Below are 24,014 nucleotides of genomic sequence, written 5' to 3' on the forward strand. Positions count from 1 at the left end.
TTTATGCTGGCTACAAGCAAATACTGCTGATGAAGACAGCAGATGTTAAAGGAACTAAGAGAAGCTATCACAAGAAGATAGACAGTACATCGTCAAAGAATTTTTCAGCACCCGTTAACTTCTTATACAAAATCAATGAATAGTCAAAGAAATGCTTACATGAGACATAAATTCTAAAGTAGCAAAATACTATTGAAGTTTTTTTATATATAAAAGTAATCATTACCATGCACAAGAACAGAGCAAGGTTCAGGAGAAAATAGCATACTACTAAGAAATACAATTAATAGGATAGATATAGGATGTGATGATAAGTTTTTTTACACTTTTGATGAAAGAGACCATGCTTTCCTCTAAAGACATAGAGGTTTTTATCTCAATAGGCAAAATGTAAATTTCCTTGTCTATCATCATAATGTAACCTATAAATATTGATAATGGTTCTGGGAAATACATTATTTGCAGGAGCACAATGTATCTGTTGCCACAAAATAGTATTTTTTTTTTAACTTTTTTTTTTTTTTCCCCCAACCCTTAATACCAGAAGCTCTCCCCACCCAAATTAATTGAAGTCCATAAGCAGTTCTATCCTCAGTGGAAGTCATGGACCCAAGAACTGCACCTTCACACAGTAGAGCCATATTGGAATAACAGTAATGCTCTCTCATTATTGTATGAGATTTCTAAGATGCTATTTCTACATACATACGAATGTAGGAGTATAGCTGTAAGCTTCTTTTGGCCTTCTCTGAGCATCAGTGTAAAACAACCCCTCATGAACCAGAAGATAGGCCTAGCTATTCTTCCAACACCTAAGTAAAATGGGACTGCGTGTGATCTCATGACCTCAGGTTGTAGGATGGGTTTAGGGAGATGTTTGTCCTTTATTTTCAGAAATCATCATAACAGCACATTAAAGAAGGAAGATTGGTTTGGATTTTTTGTTTGTTTCTATTCATCCTCAAACATCTGAATGGCATAGCCATAGTTTATGTATACAAGAAACAGAGTTCACAAGATCTAAGGTGGAAATGAAAATAGTTACAAAAGTGTCTTGATGAACATATTTAAAACAATCAGATATTTTCATAACTATTAGCATCACTTTTCCAAGGCTATTAAATACTACTAGGAAAGCAAGCAACTCAAGATCTCTGAAGCATCTTTACACTACAAGAGAAGAATTTTACTTTTAACTGGGTTTTGTATTTTGATTTATTGAACAGTAGTTTCTGAACATACTGTGAAAGAGTAGTTATAGAAATGTATTTGGTCCAAACATGTCATTACTAAACTATGTGTCAGGCTGCATATGAATGTACATACATAAAAACAACCCCACCATCACCAAAAAATCCCATACCCAAAACACAATAAATATATTCTTTAATACTTGGTAAACTAGGCATTATTTTGCACATGTCAATGTGGAAATCGGAGAGAAAAATGGTAACTTGTTCAAAAACAGTTTTATCATACACATGACAGTCAGTACTGAAAGTGGATTTCACTTTTCAGAAGTCTGAGGACGGATTTATGTCAGCAAAGAGTGCAGTTGTACACATCTAAGCTAGTCCACAAAGAGAAATAGACCCTTTAAGGGCTCAATTCATCTGGCCTTAGATACCCACCTTCTCACGAGATGAGTTTAAACTTTGATATGCCCATTTCTCTCAAGACAAATAGTTCAGATGTGACAGTGCTACAAACACCTAAATATGGTCAGACTAGTATGTTCTCACATTTCTGAACAGCTGAGTGCCAGGGAAATAGATTAGTCCAAAAAAGTAGGATAACCTTGAGAAGGCATACTGGTGTAGATGGAAGGTAGAAGTAAGATCCTCCATTCCTTTGGAGAATAATATTGCATAAATTAAAACAGATGTGAACCCAAAGCTTCCTTTATGCCCTGTCCTTCAATCTATTTCAGAATCAATCCAAAAATAAAACTGAGAAGTTAGATCAAGGAAATCAAACTGTTCAGAGACCAAACTTCATCAATTATATCTACAATAGAATAAATCCTCAGTATCACTTTCATATCATTAATTATGTATTTGGAAAGACTATAAAAATCTATTTTAAAGATAATCAAAATTTATAAAAAACCTATCTGAAGTAACCACCTGTCCAGTGCTATAATGCAAGGAAAGGCTTTACATTTTCTATAATACTATTTTAAATACATATGACTTGTAGGTTGGTTGGTTTGTTTGTTTTACATTTATATATTTAAAAGTCAGCAAGTTTGTTTCGATTTTTTATTTTGGGGGTCAGGACTGTTGGTGTACATCTCCTATCTGAATAACTGTCTGACAATCCTGAATGTATTTTTGATTATGTGACTTGATGAAACATAAACAGTAGCATCAGAACTGTGTGACACGGAATCAGATGATGTCAAAAAACTCCGAAAACCTGAAAACTACTTAGGCATCCACCTTGGAGCTTATGTTCAACACTGCTCATGCTTTTTTTCCAGTTCAAATTGATTTAATACAGAATAGGAGATTATAATTTGTGTAACTTTTTTCTGAAGTCAGAAGGCCCAATTTTTTCCTGCAATATGAAAGATGGAACTGAATGCTTTATTGAGGGAAGGATATGAACAGTCCTGGTAATGGGAGAAGTTCAGGTAATAAGTTTTGCATGACAGATGGGTGAGCTAATATTCAGCCAATAGACCAGACTCATGTACACTTTTCAAGTAGTAAATTTATATGTAAACTCAAAACATGTTCAGAACAACTTTGTTGAACTTTTTGACTAAAATGGTCTCTCATGTAAGATAAGGAAGGTTCAAACACTTACAGGCAGTTTTAGACACATATAAAATATTGAAATGTTATCTTAATTATTTTTTATAAAAAGGTTGTGTAATTATGCATACAAATATGCATATAGGCTACATACAAACACTTGTGAGAGAGGACTAAACTAGACAATTACCACATTTTACTCTTCAGGCTAGGTACTGCATTAAAAAAGGACCTCAGGTAAAAAAGAATATATGTACATATATTTTAAGCAGCTATATTATAAAAGAAACACTTAGATGTATAATTTCCCTAGCAACCTTGAATACAACAAGCTCTCAGACACTAGAAATCAAATTAATTTTGAATGAAGAAAAGGTTGTTCTGTTGACACAATTCTGGCCTCATTGAAACAGTATATCCTGAGAGCTAAACGAGACACAGATTTCAAGATGGAAAATTTGCTTCTATAATATAGAAGCATCAGAGTATATAGCCATGTGAAGGATATCTATTTAAAACACAGACAACCCACAAATTCATGTCTTTATTTTAGTCATGCAACAGCATTCATGTAAATAAATTGTCCAGCCTGTCTTGTCTACATTTAAACTACATGTAAACTTTTAAACCAAGTATAAAGTACATTTGAAATGCTGATGACTAAAACACCACCATTCTACGCAAAAGAGGCACTCAGGCTGCATTACTACAAGTTACTATGCAGAGTATTAACCATGGAAACTTGGGCCTCTTCTGACCTTATATACTTCTTTTCTTGGGTGTAGCTCAAAGTAGTTCAAACACTGAAACAGTCCCTTCCCTCTCCTGAACCTTTCTCACATTATATTCACTACCACTCAGCTAAAGGAGATGGAGAACAATATCATAATATCAAAGCCATTATTTCAAGATTGCACACACAGTTCTCCTTAAATGTCATCTGCAGAAGTATAATATTACATGAAAAAAGGCATTAGATTGCTTATTTGACTGTACCTAAATGTTTGTATTGCTTATACATAAATGCCCATATAACATGTCTTAGAAAATATTAATGTCTCTGGAAATTAAGAGAAGGTTTTGTGCCCTCACAATCTCTGTATTCTTCTGTTTCACATCTTTGACATTTATTTAAAGTCAACTGCAAAGGATTCTCTTTGATAATGTCTGAAACAAAAATGACTGTTAAAAGAAATTCTGGGGTGAAAGTCTTTGAGACTATATTTTCTCAAGATCTTTTTTTTTTTCCTTTTTCTCACAAGACTGAGAGAGAAAAGTTAATTTTTCCTTTGAATTTGCATTCTCAAAAATCTTCCCACCATACTAGTATTATTTAGAAAAGGGAAGTCAATACCATTTGTTTTCTTTGCATTGGGTCCAGATGTTAGGGAACACAAGTTGACATTAAAAACACTTGTAGATTCAGAATTACATGATCTTCTGCAATAAGTATATTTGCTGGATTTACATTATCCTAGAAATGAGTAATTAAGTCATTAACTGCTTTGTGAAGAGACAGAAGACATTTGTTTGTTATACAGTGTAGAACTGATTCTGACTGGTGCACAACCAGTAATTCACTGATTGTTCAAGAACCTCAATATCTGACAATGGCAGATTTTACTTGCAGCATCTGCTATTTCTGATGACAAAAATGCTCATCTGATACACTCTGGACTTCCAACATTTGGTGCCCATGTGTAGATATGCCAAATAAATCATGCATGATACTCCCAGTTCATCTTGGGCCTATGTCTAATTCATTGTCTTTCCTCCCTCAAGTAGATCTATATGCACATCTTATCCACAGCCTGAACACATTGAACTACTACTCATGTACAGGTCAGTTCCATTTTTTTTTGCGTACACTTCATGTCCACTACACATGTGATGCAACTAGTTACCCACAACTTCCAAACTCTGACAACACAAGTGCTAGATATGAAGATATCTTAGGGATGACCACTTCAATGGATTGCATAAATGGGGTGGGGAGAAGGAAGATATTAGAACGTATTTAGTTTTTAGGTGATGGCACTTTAGGCTCTAGAAATTTACATTAAAAATCTCTAAACCTAGCAATTACCCAAATAAACTTCACTGTGACCTAACACACTAATTGATGTAGCAATATCTTTGAGAGCCTTTCTGCACCTTGAAAGTTGACATTAGAGTACATGAATTTTCATCAGTTCTTGTAATACAGCATCAACTGCGTAGGTTAATGTTTTCTTAAATATGAAGAACAATTCAGAAGATGAACAAATAGACTACAAAGTGGTGATCCATCCAGTTTTCATACTATTCCATTTTTTGCTTTTTACCTGAGATGATCTTAGTTTCTCTTTTACTATTCCCCCCACCCCTGCCCCTTTCAACCCTAAAGTGCCCTGGTCAAAGCAGATTGTATAGAAGATTTATACTTCAAAGCACTGCAGCTACTGCATTACTGTACTGAATTACTGCACTGTAATTACTAATTACTGCACTAACATATTGCATCAGTACAACATGTAATAAATAATTGTTTCTTGATCCTACAATATTTTAAACACAATGTGGTGGTGGACAATAAATAGAATGGCTAAAATACTGAAAATTACTTTGTGACTGCTTGTTAAAAGTAGAGATGTTTAAACAAAGTTACTACTCATTATGATCTATTAAATAGATAAAATTAGACTTTTTATTTCCTTCCAGGTATCTTAGTTTTGCTGAAAAAAGGCTCTATGTTAGTGATATGCAACAGTCAAAAAGTTTCATTCAGAATAGAAGAAAATGCAAATGAGAATGACTGTAAAATTCTCCCCATAAAATGAAATGCTCTGATAGTTCAATGAACATAATTGTATACTTCAACGAAACGTGCCACAGGCATATGATTCTAACCTAATGTGTGCATTTTACATTTACTTTAAAATTTAATGTATTTTGATTTTATTTTAATATGATGCATTTCCATTTTAATTGTGCAACTTCTCAGGTTCGTTTTTTATCCATAGATGAAAATCTATGACAATTTTCAGAGAACAGTATGATATAAGATATGTATAATTTAATATGCATTTGAAAATTTCTCATTGGGTTCTTATCTCAGTTAAAAATACACTGATGAGACACATAATTGGAAAAACCCTCCTCTTCTCTTGACTGAAAAGTATGATTAGCATGGAGCAGAACTGGAAGCATAAGTGTTACTGTGCTATGTCATCTGTCAACAAAATTGTATGTGGAACCCTCCCACTTTACAACAGTTTCACTAAAATTTATAAAAATATTTTACTTTCTTAGGTAAGTTCCAATTAATATAAAGAACAACTTTGTACAATAAAGTAACGCAATAATGAGCCAAACTATGTAAAATCAGTCAGAAAATATATTGATAAACCAAAATTATTTTCATAGACCTTATAGGTGTATATGTATAGAGGTTATTCCATATAACAGTATTGAATTAAGAAGGATGAGGAAATACAGTTAGTTTACACAGATAGTCGAAATTACAGCTTTTCTACTGTATTCTACATTATATGTATCTCAAATTTCTCTGATTTGGAAAAAGAATTATTTAAAAGAAAGCAAGTGTGGTTAATATGTATATTTTTAAACTAATGTGTAAATGAACTAATGATAACTTGCTTTTTATATTCTAACTGCAGTGTATTTGATTTATACCAACATATTATGGTCAAAATAAGAAAACATTAAATACTGAGGGAAAATAATGACACAACACGTCAGAAGACAAATATCAATTATAGAAATAAGCATGTATAATATAATGAAGAACATGTAAGAACTGCAGGAACTGCAAGAAAAATGAACAGAAGGAACAAGCTAGAAGAATAAAATTGACAGCCAAGCATGAGGAGCAATAATTCAATTAAAACATTAACACAACTAATTTCTTGAAATCCATATGACTGATTTTCTTTTTCCCTTCTTTCTTCTAATCCCACTGGACTTGACTATTGGATAAAAAGTTACCTCCTTTCCTATGACTTCTTTGAAGTGGGAAGATGTCAAGAAGCTTAAGTCATTATTATCAGCTTTTCTCTAATAAAAGTCTTTAAATTAACAAACCATGGGTTATAGAGTTCATCCACCAAACAAAACACATTTATGTGACTGGTTGTACAGGTATTTCCAAAAGTATTATGAAATATTGAAAATATATAGTTCAGTGATTAAATGCTTGAGTGCTAAATTATATCTGTGTTATGTTAATAAGCAGTTCTTGGAACTTTTCAAATTCTTCTAAGAAATAATTTTTCAAAATACACAAATTTATATATGAATATTCTTATATGTATATAACATAAGAATCTTACTGCAAAATATAATGATTTTCTTCAGTCTCCCATCTTTGTAGTTCTGGGTTTCCCTCATAACAAAACGGCCCCAACAAAAAAAACTGAGGATGTATGCACATTGATTTCTTACTTGACACTTAAAAATCTTTAACAGCTCTTCAGAAAACCTCTCCTTCCCTGCTCTTCCTTTCCTTTTCCTGCTTCTAAGTAAAACTCAAAAAAATAGGATATATGAATATATTTTTCTAACAAATCCTTAAAAGGTTTACATCGAATAATCCTAAAGCAGTGCTCTATCATTCACTGAATCTTTAAAAAAAAATCAAGAGAATTAAATAACTTTCTCTTAAATCCTTTTGTTTTCAAAAGTTTCATTAGCACCTAATTCCTCATAACAAATCCTAAAAATCTTTGAAAATATTTAAAAATATTTTCTTGCCTCCTACCATCATAAATTCTTCTGTAACACAGCAAAAAGAAATGCTGGTTTAATGGGGAACACCCAGTAGCACGTTTTTCTCTCCCTGTTTAATTTTTTCCTGGCTATTACTAAGATACTACATAAAGTCAGATATCACAAAGCATAATGTAAGATGTGATAGGTAAGTGTTCTTAAAGAATAAAGGGGAAAGGATAGGGAAAAGATAAAGGCTTTATAAGAAAGTCAGAAAAAATAAAGCTGAAAGAGAAAGAAAGAGAAAGAGATATCAGTAGAATGAGTAAGATTTTTAAAACAAATAGCTAAGTAAAATCATCATGGTTAAAAATTTGCAAATGCTTGGTGACATTTCTGCTCTTTAGAAGGAGCATAGAAGCGCAGAGTAGTGAAATGTGTTGGAATCTAAAGTTATCTTTAAAATAAATGGGATTTAAGATACTAAGGAAAGCATAGAGTAACTTTTTGAACTGCTACATGATGACTAGTGTCTTCTATTAAGATTTCCTGGTACTATTTGAGTTTGAGTTTGATAAGCAATTTTTTCTCTTCAACCTTGATATCTCTGTTTCGGACTGATTTTTTTCTGTATTTAATTTATGAATTATGAACTGTACCTGTAGTCTTGTTACACTGCTTGCAACTTGTACTCATTTGTGTCTATAGTACAAAGGTCTTAATTTAGAAATTCCATTGGGATGGATATTGTCTTAGTATGCAGGACTTCTTAATGGTATACTAAAATCAATTAAGTCTTAAAAATAATTTCAATATTTTCCTCTTTGTGACTTTCTTGGTATATATAGTTTTTTCCTCTTTGTGACTTTCTTGGTGTATATAGTTATATACCTGCTAATACTCTAAATATTCTTTGCAAATATTCAGTTCATTGGAAAAAAACCCACTTTATGTCTTCATTTTTCGATGTAAGAAATTAAACCACTGTTCAGTTTGCCTCCACTGATCATGATTGCTGAATAAAAAGATATAACCAAACATTATGGCTCTTCATTGAAAAAGAAAAAATGGATGGCTACTATAATTTTTTTATACTGAGTTTGTCTTATGTGATAGGAGTTAGTTCTTATTTATTTCTGGGGTAGAAGTCCAGGTTCATTACAATGAAAAACAAAATTCCAGTGACTTGATTAGAGATATTTCATTTTCAATCCACTTCATACTCCTTCAGTGGAATTAAGGAGTCTTTAAAATTTTTTTACACTCACTTTGTAAAATTATTTCAACTCACTTTGTGGTCCTTTTAAGACCCCCAGAACTGTAAGATCATGTCAGGAAAAGTGAGAATCAGACTTGATTACGTTTGGCACTAATAGATCAAGGATTCTTCCCAATTACATGTGACAATTGAAACCTTTGCTGTATCAATATCATCAACTTTCACGTTTATTTTATTCTTTCTTTGCTTCTATCTTAAGATTTGTTTAGAAATCCTTGTATTCCTTGTTCTCTATTGCCACTGCAACCAGAAGTAAGATTCCCATTATTCTCAGGGGTATTTAATTAGGATTCATGTGTACTTCCATATTAAAAAAAAAAGAATAGAATAGAATAGAATAGAATAGAATGGAATAGAATAGAATAGAACAGAATAGAATAGAACAGAATAGAACAGGGCAGGGCTAGTCAGGGCTGACCAAAAGTTAAACCATATTATTAAGGGTACTGTCCAAATGCCTCTTAGCATTTCAAAATATACCTCTTAGCACATCTTTAGACAGTAAAAGTATGCTATAAAAGCACTCACTAGAAGATCTAAAATACCTCTCATAATGTTTGCATTTACTGAAATAAAAATTTTACAGCCTTAAAAAAGATGAAGTTGAAATGAAGTATAATACAATTCAATAGCACTAACAGCATTACTAAACTGAATTCTTAGTGTATGAAACACAGATAGAAAATACCAAAAATGTCAGATTATCCTCTAATAATGTAGTTATGATTGAGCTATCAGTAGTTAAATACTTAAACAGAAGATAAACAAAAAGTCACATTTAATTTCCTTCCCGATTTCACATATGAAGATGACAGATCATACTAGAAACTGTGATTTAGTAGCCACATGAATTGCTACTGAATGCTTGGCATTTGAAGTTTCTACATTTAACTGAATGAAAGTGGTTACAGACATCCTTTCCCCCCCCCTATTTCTGAATAGAGGAAGAGATAAACTTACCTGAGTTTGAGTGCTTGGTTTCATTTGAACTCAGGACCAAAAGATGCTATGTTTCTCTTCCAACTATCGTATCTAAATATATTTCTCAGTAGCCTATCAAGCTGCATCTTAAAATTAAGCTTTTCACCCTTCAGCTACTCCTTCTTTCTACCAAAAGGCTTAATCGTTCAGGAACAAGAACTCTTCTCACTTCTCTCCCTAATGTATCTGTTTCTATATTATATATTCATTTGTCCTTATTTAAGTTCTCCACATACTGGCATTCACTTCCTGAAACATTTATCCTGTCTTACATTTTCTTTTGTAAGGTGGGATAATCAGAACAATGTAACACCATTATAGTTCTTTCATTCATCTGATTCAGTCCAAATTCTTCTGGATGAAGGAACTATAATAATGTACAGTATTCCTCATGAGATCTCACTACTCCCTTATAAAATGATACATGTACTTCCCTACATTTAATGTATTTCACCAAATGCATCTAGGGTTCCTTTTTCCTCTCTTAAATAGTCAGAACACAAAGTCTTCTCCTCTTCTGTGATTTCCAACTAAAAACCTTGGGGAAGAAATTCTTCGGCCAGCCTTTGACACAACCTACAATTATTGTTGAAGTCCAGATAGCAAGTGTGGTAGCCTAATTTACACCTAGCAGTTTAATTTTAGATAGAGACCTCTAATTCTCTCTTTACATCTCTGACATACATACACTTCAAATAATACCAGTTTAGGAAACAAAACAGTATTGTTATTATTTACTCATTCTGAAAAACCTTATTCACAGAACAATCCTGTGGAAGCCAACAGTATGACTCTTATTCTGTAGTTATAATTCGCATCATTGCTAATGCCTCATAAACCAGCACTATTCTGATCTCACTAGCAACATTATCAAAAAAGCCTGCAGTGAAGACTACATGTACGGTACATTTTTATCATTTTAAATATACACATATATGATATAGTACGTTTTAGTAAATTATTTTTTAGTATATTAAATTTTATCTTTTTAAGAATTAATTTGCATAGATTTGGGAGCATAATTCTTAAATTATTATCAAAAGCACAGGACAAAATATACTTCCAAAGTAAGAACTAATTTTTAAAGTCTATTAAATAGAGAAAGATTTGAAAAAAGGAATTTACATAAACTTCTTCAGTAGCTCTTACATATAGTTCCATAGTAATTTAATATGCAGGGCAAGACAAGTAGTTTTTATACTTTTGTGTATACTTCATTGTCAAAGAGAGGCTAAAATACTTCAGTGGAGACCTACAGGAAACTCCACAGAAACACTTGCTGAGTATCTCCCCATAATGGAAATTTCTTCAAGTCAATTAACAATAGTCTCACATTCACAAATATTTCTTCAAAATATTTCTGTGTCTTTGTAATGAGGAATATTATATGGAAGACCATTACAAGTTATTTAACAAGGGTCATTTCATATGTTCTCATGGCTGTTATAAGTATACTATCAAATACTGGTGTTTGCCAAACAAAAAAGGTGATTTTTTACTCAGTATATGAATACCTACTTTAATAGCATAGACACGCATACTGTTCTGTGGGTATGATACAGTAAAAAAAATATTTTAAAGATTTTGTATAAAGAATGCTAGCAAAATCAAGTCTTTAAATGTGGCATGAGGGAAAAAACTGCACACAGAACTAAGTATGGGCTTTCTTCTCCAGTAAGGTCTATACAAGACTGAATTCATCTGTATGTAGGCTGTGGTACTCTTTAATACCTATGATACTACTTCAATATGTGACAAATAAGCACCGTAACATTATTTTAGCAGTGTCTTAGTCTCTAACTTTTTCTTCTTTTTTTTTTTTTTCCATAACGTAAGGTTTAGCACTTTAATATGACGAAGTAATTCAGAAGTATGTGCTTTACCTATATCTTATATTAAATGATAGGTCAGAGAAGAAAAGGACAGTGAGAAAACAGTGGACAGGACATTGTAGTGTAATGATTACATAGAGAAGAAACCGTATGTATATCACAGTTACTGCCAAATTTAACTGCCAAATTAGTACACTTTCACATCTTTAAATTAGAAGAGATTATTACAGACCCTCAGATACTCCCCCATAACTGAAAATAAGCCTGCTTTTTTTGACTTGACCAAAGATGTTCTGAAGTGAATGCATAGCCATACAACCAGTACAAACCAAACTCTATTAATTAATTTACACCAGTTGACAACCACAAAAATACTTCAGATCTGCACTGAAATTAATACAAATTAAATACATCTTTAATCATTTGTTTCATATGAAAACCAAATACAGTGCTTGTTTTTCAGCTATCCTATTTAAATTGCATGTTTTAAAATTTTTTAGAACTGCAGCTCTGTTGTTTCAACAGGTGTTAGTAAATGAAACTACAATAATTATACTAGGTGAGTATCTGATCCAGCAGGACAACAGATTCCAACGTAAAGTTGTGTTTACAAAATATCAACCATATGAGACTTCTACAAATTGCCTGTGCTATATAAGATGTTCCTCCTCCATATATTTGTGTTTATAAATTCTTCATGCACAATAGATTAGCATGTAACAATGGATTAGCACAAAATAAAAATTAAAAGTACATAATAAATAGTATTCAACAACATTAGCCTGCAAAATTAAACTGCTTGTTCCCTGAATTTGTCTATGTTTAAAAACATACCACATGCAATTTTTTATGAATGTCTATGCTGGTTAAATTAAGACATTCCAGCATTGCCGTTTCTCATCTTTCAGGTATCATCATTTACCTTTTAACACAATAAATGATGCTTTGTTTATACTCCAAATGTTGTTCATTATTATTACTTTAGCATGTGGATTAAATCATCTGAATATAGGAACATATCAAATCTTTAGCTTTACTACTTTAATACCTGCAACTGAATTCCCTAGTGATTTAAACTTTGTTTCATTCATTGATTTCCTGTTTGATAGAATAAAAATGTACAGATGTTTTAAAAAGCCAAAATTTTGCTGAAGATTTAAGTGGGAGATGATCACAACTGCATCACCGATTAGTTTAGAACAAAGCAGCTATTTATAAAGCACATTTTTTTATGCTATAGTTGATTATGTCTAAACACATATACAGAATAGATTAATATTTTAATCTCAATTCTCTAAACTCTCATCAGTTCTCACACTAGGCTTGATAGTGAAATATAATGTGATATATTCTATAAAGTGGCATCAAAAGAAAATTCCTTATCTTTCCCTTTTTTCTTTTTATAAATCAAATTAATTTAAATTACTATGATAATATTATTATTAATTTCATTTTTCCATCTGGGTGCCCCACTTGAACTCAATGTTAAGCAGATTTAATCCCTTTCCCACTTGGTTCAATTACATTTCCTGAATGGATACCTGACCTTTCACTTTTAATTTTTACAAAATATTTTTCCATAACTACATGGGCACAAGTAAAATAATATCCAATACCTCTATGAGTAACAACTGCAAGTTCTTTAGTTCTTTCTATCTGCTCAGCATTTCTTGGTCGTCTTCTTGTGCTTTGTAAATTTGCTTGATGAAGGGAGAGTGCTTCCTTGGAAGTGGCCGACTCCAGAATTGATTTTCTTATATTCATAGCTTGTACTTGTTGCTCTTCAGAAGGTTGTCTATAGGTGGTCACTGCACTGGATACAGCAACATCAGCTGATGTGCTAGCAACAGTAATAGCACCAGTAGTGGCCGCAATACGCTCCTCTAACTCACCAGTGGAGGCAGTTTTGATCAAAGTGGAAGAACCTGTGGGACACACAGTAGTACTGGATGCTAACTTTTTCTTTTGAATTGTGTTTTCCTGATCAACCTAAGAGATTAAATTTCCCTCTGTTTAACATAGTAAAGACAACTGACATGAAAAGAGGAAAGTTGATTTGCTTTATTTAAAAATTTGAAGTAATCAGAACATTTTTTAATGCTAGTGAACATTTTGTAATTATAATGGTATTACACGTTTAGTTTTAAATGTCCTCAATAACTTATAGTATAAACTTTTGTACCAATCAGAATGACAGCACATAATTTCCACCCCTGCAAATTCAGTCCTGAAATCTGCATGGCTAGAGCAAAATAAACACCTGTATCATTAAAAGGGACCCCATGTGTAGAAAAGTGATAACCGCCCTATCGAGGAGTAAAACAGCAGCATTGTATAGTAACCTAGGTAGTAGGCAAAACTTTCGTACTTCAATTGCTAATAAGGCTGCCAAATACATTCATACATTTGATTCTTTTCATCAAAGCTTGACAGGGCTCTAAAAGCTCATTTAGACTTGATACAAGGCCAAGGGTAGATGGATAGTAAAAGGTACACATTTAAACAAAACATATAAGCATAATTATCTGTACTTGATATTGGACGAAGGCTGCATCTGTAATTCCGTTTTTGCTCTCTGATTCCTGTAATAGGCCAGATTATTTTACTCAAAAAAACCAACCACAAAATGTTTGATGAGTTAAAAAATTGTCCATGCACTGCTTGTGAAAATATTAAGTTAACACTTCTAACTTATCTAGTACCTGAAATATATAGCCCATGTGGGACTTTTTAATACTTTCTTAACCTTTTCATCCTCCCCCATTACCCAGATTTGGCTGCAAATGTTTGGAAGCCAAGTCTCTCACCTGTGAGCATTTAGAACATCTAACACAGTAGCAATTCCGTCTTGACTGGAACAAATAAATGACTGGGCAATGCATAATAAAATTCATAATAACAAATTAGCATAAACAAAGTTGATGTACATGAACTGTACTATGTTATATAGTATATACATTATCTATAAAACATGGCTTTTTTATTCAATAATAATGATTAAGGGGCTCTTGAACAGTCATTCAAACAATATTCCACATTTCTCTTTTTACTTATGAGCTGTCCTCTCATACAGGCTTTGAGACTTGTCCTTTAAGCGTAGTGAGTGATGACAGGATGGAAACAAATCAGAGTTTTTGCACTGTTAGAAGAACCTGTACACTAGAAAATGAAAATAAGACTCCCAGAGGAACTGAGCAGTATATAGCACCTTTCATACACAAGGTATATCAAATCTCTTGACAAAATTATCAAATACTATACTGTATAAATAAATGGAACAGATCCTAATGTCAAAAATACTCAGTCTTGCTAATAAAGTCTCTTTTGTCTACCATAGAAATTCTAGGCTGAAAATGTTTTATTTTGCGATACTATTAAAAAAATACTACCATAACAGAATACTTAAGCATTACACAGACAACTAATAAGGCTGCTGTGGGTATATATTATTTTTGCTGTCTTACATTTAACGTCTTAATATCTGTTCTGCAGTACAGCACTTCTAAATCATACAGTGATAAGCAGGTAAGACTCCAGGTTTATGTGTCAGGGACTGAACCAAAAACTACTTACGGTCCTATGATGACAGTGGTATAAGTAGCTAAAATAGACCTAGACATGTTTTATTCTTTATTTCAGAATAAAAGAAGAAAATTGTCACAACAATGAATAATATCAAAAGACTAGACTAGTTATGATTCAGGATACAATAAATTTTGACAGACTGGTATCAAGATTAAAACACAGAAAATATAAGTGCATGGTCAAGAGAGATTTTGGAACAGGATAACATTGATTAAAACGAAGAAGACTTATTGCATGTTACATAACCACTACTATTAAAGCAAAATCTATGTGGATGTATCTTTAACATGCAAGCAAATGTACAAGAACAGGCAGTCACCTGTTCCCAATATTAAGCTCAAAGCAAAATTATATTCAGAATCTCAGTCGAATGGCATGTTATGTCCTAGTGCTTTAAAAAGACACAGCACTTGAAGTTCATCTCAAATGAAAAAAAAGCAAGAAAAATTATGCTTACTTAAAGCTTCAAAGCTTATACGCTGAAAAGTACTGTACAACTTTGATACAGAGGCAACTTTCAAGCAAAACACTTAACTTCTTAGGCTTCCACATCCACTTATGCTGCAAAAAAGAACTCATGCAAAAGATCAGTAAAAGGTAAACAGCATGGTGTGATTTACGTGGGAGATTTTAAAACAAAAATTAATGTTATGTATAAACAATCTGGTAAGTATCAACTACTGCATAGAATAGATGCATTCATGTTTGCCTAAATATCATTCATAATCTGTAAAACTTGAACTCATGTGTCTTAGTATTCTACAAAAAGACGTTTAGACCAATTGAAATACCTATGTTGTACGGGCAATGTAACTTACTCTCCACTTCAGCCATCTGCAGTCAAGTTTGACATTTCAGTTTGTCAAATAGACCTTTTTTAAAATTGTAATTTCCTACACGACAAAAAACCAAACCCACTACATATTATTTTCCCTTAATATTCCGGTTGGAAAAAAAATAAAATAATAAAGAGAAACTCACAATGAAAAATGGTACAAGAAGGAAGAAAGGAAGATTTCTGCTTTTCAGATAACACTTAAACCAACAACTTTCAGTCAGCTGAAGTCAACTCAGAGGTAGGTCATCACTTTGAATTCACAACCAGCAACTGAGAAAATCTGAGGCTTGAGGAACTGCCAGGATGCACCATGGGAGGAAGCAATAAGGATATGGAGGCAAGAAAGAGTAATTGTTGCTTGGGGCATGGGTTCACAAAGACAGGGAACCTGACGAGCTCAGACTAAAGCAGTCTGAGACCTACTAGACTGGACAACCATTTCTCTAACTGAATCCCTGTGGATGGAGAACAGATTAAAATCAGTAAAACTGTGGACCTTTCATGTGTCAAGTTAGACTGCTTAGGTGATGAAAGATTTGAAGTGGTATTTACACATAAAAATTCACAACTATGTAGACGTGGAAGGAGGTCAAGCTGATGATCTACAGAGCAATTCAGTTCAGAAAACTAGTCTGAATGAACCACCACTCAAAAGTGGTGTAACTGCTAAACCTTTGGATAATGCAAACATATGGAAGACCCGTAAGCCTTTCTCTTTATATAGGAGCGGAGGTTGCTCCTGATTCCAGGATCATTTTTAGTAAAGGCAAGAGGCAAGAGCCTTTGACATGTGCCTGAGACAAAGCTCCAAAAATAGATTATGAATCTGTGCTACGTGCACACACTTTGCATATGCAATATGCTAGAAGCATACACAGGATTCCTGTTGTAAACATGATAGCAAAGGAAGCTTACCCCAGACAAACTCATAGTAGAAGTTGTCATTTAAATTATTCTAATGGCCAACTTTCTACAAGTAATCCCTGAGGGAATAAAATAATCTAGGGAGATAATGAATACCTTTGCCCACTCTGCAGAATCATTCACCAGCAAAAAAATTAAGGCAGAAAATGGTATCAAATACAGTAAAAATGCGTTTATTATTTTTTTTCTTTCCTTTTAGAAGACTATGACTTGGGAATGATTCCCTTTAAAATGGGGAATGCTAGAACAACATATCTTCCCTCTCCAGTCAGTACAGATATTTAAAATGTATTCATGTAAGTTGTAAGTAATGTGCCAATACTAAATTAAACTTTAACAACTTTTAGAAACTGTAGACCTGAAAAAAAGTAGTCACAGTAGTTCACTTGTTGGAAAGCAGAATCAGAAAAATGCAATTCTTGTTATAGATCTTAATTTGAATCTCTATACACTTTTGAAGTAAGTTGTTTTCTTAACCAAAATCAATTTATTTCAGCCAACACAACTTGAGTTTTATGCTCATTTTAGACACTTGAGCTCTATGCTGTGTTAACATGTTGTGTTCAATCCCAGATTAAGATGTAGATTTCAGCTGTGGCTGTTGTCTCCTATTAAACCAGAACTGGTTTTCTCTTCCAGTTCCACACGTTTTCACAAGGTAAAGTATCAGTGATTAGTCAACATACATTAACACATGATTTAAGATTGTGGTTTTTTTCATAAAATTAACATAATTAACTACCAATGCTTAATTGCTATTCTTTCTTGCAAGATATGACTGAGAAGTATGTTTTAGCAGGTTTCAGACAGATAGGATTTTAAGGAAAATTCACTAAATTAAAGTGACAGTGTGAAATTACAAAATTATCATGCTTTCAGTTATTAACCATCGACTGGACAGAAAGAAACTATTTCCAACGCAATGCCATTTTTAAATAAAGCTTTGACATGAAGTATGTTACTGTAACTTGTTACCACAAGCCAAATACTGTAATTCCACAGACTGAAAGCACAGCCAGTAAAACTTGACTGAGTTGAAAGCCCACCATTAAATGTCTGAAATGCAACTAAACAAGTTGATTCATAAAGAAGTATTTGGCAAAAGTTTTAAAGATTTTCTAAATTTGCTTTTATTTCAGAGACAACTGATGAACAAACAAATGTTCTAATACTATTTATTTGTCCACTGGTTAGTAATACCATGCTGATTAGGAGTCAAACTGATCAAAAAGGAGTGAATACTCTGTAGTGCGAGTTTGGTTCATACAACACTGGGATTAATACAATTTTTTATCCACAGGATCATAGAATATCTTAGAGCAAAATGGACCTCAAGAGGTCTCTTGTTGTCACAACAACCTAAAGCAGGGTCAGTCATGACGTCAGACCAGTTGCTCAGGGCTTTATCCATCCCAGTCTGGAGAAAACCTCCTAGGATGGAGACTCCATAACCACTTTGAGCAATTCGCTCAATTGCATGACTTCCCTCACAAAAGAAAAGATTCTCTTTGTATCTGTCCTGAAGATCTTGTTTCAAATTTTTTCAGTTGTCTTTTGTCCTCACACCATGCTTCAATATTAAAAGCTTGGCTCTGTCTTTTAAATAATCCGCTTGCAGGCATTTGGAAGCTGCTCTTAGCTTTTCCCTCTCCTCCAGGCTGAAAAAGCCCACCTCCCTCAGCCTCTCCTCACAGGGCAAGTGCTCCAGTCCCCAACCGTCTTGGTGGCCCTCCACTGAACTCGCTCCACTGAAGAATTTATCTTTCTTGTCATGGGGTCCAAAACTTTATGCACTATCCCAGCCATGGTTACAGGAGTGTTGAGTAAAGAACAACAATCTTTCCCTCTGATCTATTGGCTACATTCCTATTTATATAACTCAAGATGCTGCTGGCCCTCTTTGCTGCCAGGGCACACTGCAGTGTCAGCCACAACCTACAGGGCCTTTTCAGCAGAGCTCCACGCTATCAGCCAGTCTCGTTGCCAAGGGTTCTTCTTACCCAGGAGCAGGGCTTTACATTTGCCCTTGTTGAGTTTCATAAGATTCCTGCTGGCCCATTCCTCCAGCTTGATTATGTCCCTATGGATGGTAAGCCTGTCCTCGACTATATTGACTGTTGACTGACATTTTGGTGTCATCTGCAAATCCAGTGAGATTGCACTCTGTCACTGTTTTAAGCTCATTGACAAACACGTTGAACAGAACTTGTACCAGGACAGACCCCTGCAGTACTCCACTTGTTACTGGATTCTAGTGGAGTATGGCCCATTTATGACTATCGCCTATATTTACATGGTTTTAACTTCAGCAGTGGAAGAACAGATGAAAACTGGAAAACTGAAAATTGTTCATGAGATCACATAAATCAGGTCTAAGGCTGCTACTGTTCAGCACCTATTCTAATTCATTAGAATTAGTTTTGCTGATATTGAGTTCAAAATGTGAGAGCAAATAGGGATATTCACTATCATCTTGTTTATTCAGGATGAATTCAAGATGCAGGACTTCATTAGTCCCTGAGATACATATGATCCAGCTACAGACTTCCCAAACAAAGCTAAAGGTCCTTAATGGATATGACCCTAAATGGGACTCAGGTCCACTTGGGATTTTTCCTGTGTATCTTAGTAACAAGAAATAAGCTATTCTACCCTTTTGCAATGAGTAATTCAGAAAGAAGCGTTGACAGTCTTAAGCAAAAATAAAATGTGTATTTCATTAAAGAAAAAAAGAGGTGGTTAAAACCATATATAAAATTTCAGAAAAGAGTAATTGTATTGGCTTTGTGTGGCAAAGTTTTGGTAGTGGGGGAGGGGGTTACAGGGGTGGCTCCTGTAAGAAGCTGCTGGAAGCTTCCCCTGCGTCCGACACAGTCAATGACAGCCGGCTCTAAGACAGACCCACCACCAGCCAAGGCCAAGCCAATCAGCGACAGTGGTAGCACCTCTGAGATAACATATTTGAGAAGGAAAAAAAAGTTGCTGGGACAGACAGAAACGGCAGCCAGAGAGAGGAGTGACAACATGTAAGAGAAACAACCCTGCAGACCCCCAGGTCAGTGAAGAAGGAGGGGGAGGAGATGCTCCAGGCACCAGAGCAGAGATTCCCCTGCAGCCCCTGGTGAAGACCCTGGTGAGGCAGGCTGTCCCCCTGCAGTCCAGGGACGTCCACGGTAGAGCAGATCTCCACCTGCCACCTGGGGAGGACCCCACACCGGAGCAGGTGGGTGCTCAAAGGAGGCTGTGACCCCGTGGGAAGCCCATGCTGGAGCAGGTTCCTGGCAGGACCTGTGGATCTGTGGAGAGAGGAGCCCATGCTGGAGCAGGTTTTCTGGCAGGACTTGTGACCCCATGGGGGACCCAGGCTGGAGCAGTGTGCCCCTGAAGGACTGCAGCCCATGGAAGGGACCCACGCTGGAGCAGTTCATGAAGAACTACAACCCGTGGGAAGGACTCACGTTGGAGAAGTTCATGGAGGACTGTCTCCTCTGGGAGGGACCCCACCCTGGAGCAGGGGAAGAGTGTGATGAGTCCTGCCCCTGAGGAGCATGAAGCAGCAGAAATAACATGTGATGAACTGACCGTAAACCCCATTCCCCATCCCCCTGCGCCGCTGGGGGGGTAGGTAGAGAATCTGGGAGTGAAGTTGTGCCCGGGAAGAAGGGAGGGGTGGAGGGAAGGTGTTCTGAGATTTGGGTTTATTTCTCATTACCCTACTCTGGTTGATTGGTAATAAATTGAGTTAATTTTCTCCAAGTTGAGTTTGTTTTGCCCATGATGGTATTTGGTGAGTGATCTCTCCCTGTTCTTATCTTGACCCACAAGCCCTTTGTTATATTTTCTCTCCCCTGTCCAGCTGAGGAGGGGGGAGTGACAGAATGGCTTTGGTGGGCACCTGGCGTTCAGCCAGGGTCAACCCACCACAGTAATCGCTATACTCCATCTTCATTCTTCTTTCATACGTTCAAGGACTTTCAGTCAAGACTAATTTATTATCCTTACTTAAAACCTTCCCATAGTTAACTAACTTGGCAGTGACCAGTGTATCCCATTAAGAAGGGGGGGAGGGGGAGGGTTGCTAATAAAATATCTTAATTAACTATTCTCTTTGATGTTCACAGTCATTAAATATCTGCTGCCTGCAAGACTTTTCAATAAAGTTACAAACCTAATTAAAATGCATTCTGGATCTGTTTTAAAGGAATTTTCAAGTTAGTGTAGATATAACAGTTTATTTGTCTCTCTTAACATATTTTTTTTAGATGTCATTCCAGCCTTATTATTTTCACAAATTTTTATTCTTCATGAATTTCTAGTATTTTTACCTGCTCTTAAGTTCCAATTACAGTTTTGCTTCTGTTGATTTTCAAGTAAGTAAGAGAAAGGAAAGGAATCCGAAATGCAAATACACATTTGAGACTCTAAAATCAGCATAAATGGCTGATGTAAAACATTCTTTTGACCACATCAATTTTCAGTTCCCAGCTATTCAGGAAGGAAGTAAAACTGTGGATTTAAAAAAATACTTGACTGGAAAAATACAGCTCAAAACAAGTTTCAGGTCAAACAGGCAATGACCCTTGGATTTAACCAAATAGCAAAGACTCCAAAAGCTGCTTAGACATAAGTTTAATGTATGTACTTTTTGCTTCCTTTTGTTTTCATGTTGTCCACAATTTGTGTTAATTGATTCAGAATTTAATTTTTATTTCTTTTTGGTAACAGAAGGCACTGCTTTGCATTACTACATTCCCTCATGATTTTTTTTACGTGCATATTTTCTCTCTCTTTTTTCAACCTCTTTATTATTACTTCTTTTTTCTTTTTCTCTCCATCTTTTATATTAATTTTACATGTAAATCAAATGCTGCAGTAAGACATATACCAGAACAGTCTGAAAAATAACAATTAGGCATCGACCACAAGTTTTCAGAGATGCAGGAGATAAAGACGTTTGTCATCCTTCATCCTACATAAAAATGCATTTCTCCCTGATTTTCCAGATGCTTCTCTCAGTGAAGTTATGATCACCTGACATTTTTTTAACTAGACACTGAAAACATGGTAAATTTACATATCTTAATTTTATCAAACTGATCGCATTTGAAAATCAGAATTTCTATCCAGACAAAATCAACCTTCTAGTTTTTGATAATACAGAAATGCCAAACACCTTAACATGATTTATCTCCTCTCCACTAGACTCAGGACATAGACGGAGGACTACCACTTCTTTTTTCTTTTGCATGTATCTGTCCAAATTATAGGGTTTTTTTTCCAGTAAGGTATGTTTGTTGAATAGAAAAACAATATGAAAAGGACTATCGGCACACATGTGGACACTGTTCTTTCAGTTGGCTTAACTTCAGTGAGAAAATACTTTTTGAAAGGCCTATTACTTTTAAGAAAAAAAACAAAATAAACTTTAACACAAATGATTGTTTGTAAATAAGAAAGCAGTGATTTTAAGTACAAAACAATTATTTTCATAAGATCATTTGTTGCATAGATATAGTCATGCTTTGCTTTATTCTCAGAAAAGGTACAGATCAATGCAAGGTAAAACTGTGGAATCCACCATAATTCTTATAAATTGATACAAAAACCTTTACAAATTCTTCAAGACTCTCTTTCAATAATATTATAGGAATCTATTAAATGAATGATAAAATGCTGGGAATGGTAAGTATTCACATCTATGGGCCTTATTTACTAATAGTCATCTTACAAAAGAGTACCTTTACTGTATTTGTCAACTAAAAAGCCTTGCCAATATTGTCTTATATATTTATTTTCTTTGTAATTTGCTCTTGTGAGTCATAGTGCAACAGAAAGATTTATTTACCCTTTTTACGGATAGGATAATATCAAATAGACAAATTTTCAAGAATAATTACTATACAGACTATGTACATAGCAATGTATGTAGCAACCATGTAACAAAGATAAGTCTGTTTCTGTCCCAGGAACTGCTTAGGACAAAAGGAAACTGAAGGGATTTTATACATTCTGCAGTGCAAAATATAATACAATGTGCTTAGCTTGGATGATACACCAGAACAGAACCTCCTGCTCCACTCCTTCATGAATGGGATTTTAATGACTGGATTTTGGACAGTTTTGGAAAGCATCCTCTTGCAAGATTTTAAGCAGAAGAATCAAGAAATAACAGGGAAAATATCACAACTTTAATTTACTGCTGGTCTGTGTGCTACAACTTGTTTGGTTTTTTGTTTTTGGTTGTTTGTTTTTTTTAAAAGGGTTTAAATAAAGTTTTTTAAAAAAAGGTTTAAATAAAGTTAAAAACTATCGTAAAATCTTGTATGTACCTTTTCAAAAAATACCTGGATGTGAACATGTATCATGGACATTTAATCAGAGGTTTCCATAAGTTTAAAACTTAAAGATTCTGATTTCTAATTCTGTTTCTTGTGTCACCTTGGACAAAATGAAATTCACACTTTCTTTTTACTGCCAGAGGGATATTAATATTAGTTGCCTAATATCTGTTCAGTGCTATAAGCAAGTAAACTAACATGCATAAATCAAATATACAGTTCCAGATAGAACAATACTTGCTAAAGCTGGAACTACATGTTGATGTGACTTTGACACTCCTACTTTTTATTTTATGATGAAGTTCAGAGGTGTGGAAAAATAATGAATGATAAAACCAGTAATAATCATCTTTCATTAACTCTTAATATCAAAAAATCTTTGCATCATTGGTCTTGAGTATCTAGGTCAGGTATCTAATTTTTGCCCTAAGCAGGCTAAATGCCCAAATTTTCTATTCTAAATCCAGTGTTAAGGCCTCAAGAAGCTATTTGACACAATCGTATTACTAAAGATTACTAAAATAATTTAAGACTCCAAAAATTTATCCAACGTATTAATCTTCACTACAGGGAAGATAATTTTAAGAGCTAATAATTTTTTTCTATGTTTTTAAATGGATTAGTACTTGTTACAAATAATGTGAAGTTCTCTAGAAAGGCTGTTCATTTACTAGGCAAATGGCAAAGACAAGCTTGCAGAAAAGGTATCTTGCCAGTTTATCTTTATATCAGTCTGTGTATGTTGATTGCACAGGAAGGAATACAAATCTT

At 34.2% G+C, this 24,014-nt stretch overlaps 1 protein-coding gene across 3 annotated transcripts in view; it reads right to left on the minus strand.

Moving 5' to 3' along the window:
* The window catches only part of CSMD3 (CUB and Sushi multiple domains 3), a 767,893-nt gene that overhangs the window by 463,644 nt on the left and 280,235 nt on the right, over positions 1-24,014 (minus strand). Inside the window, exon 7 of one of the 3 annotated variants that reach the window (XM_049824457.1) lies at positions 13,175-13,483. The exons of the other annotated variants lie outside the window; for them this stretch is intronic. Within the exon in view, the coding sequence (XP_049680414.1) occupies positions 13,175-13,483 (309 nt within the window). The remainder of the gene's footprint in view (positions 1-13,174; positions 13,484-24,014) is intronic. 3 annotated transcript variants of the gene reach the window in all.

Source organism: Accipiter gentilis, chromosome 2 (genome assembly GCF_929443795.1).
Source record: "Accipiter gentilis chromosome 2, bAccGen1.1, whole genome shotgun sequence".
Lineage (NCBI taxonomy): Eukaryota > Metazoa > Chordata > Aves > Accipitriformes > Accipitridae > Astur > Astur gentilis.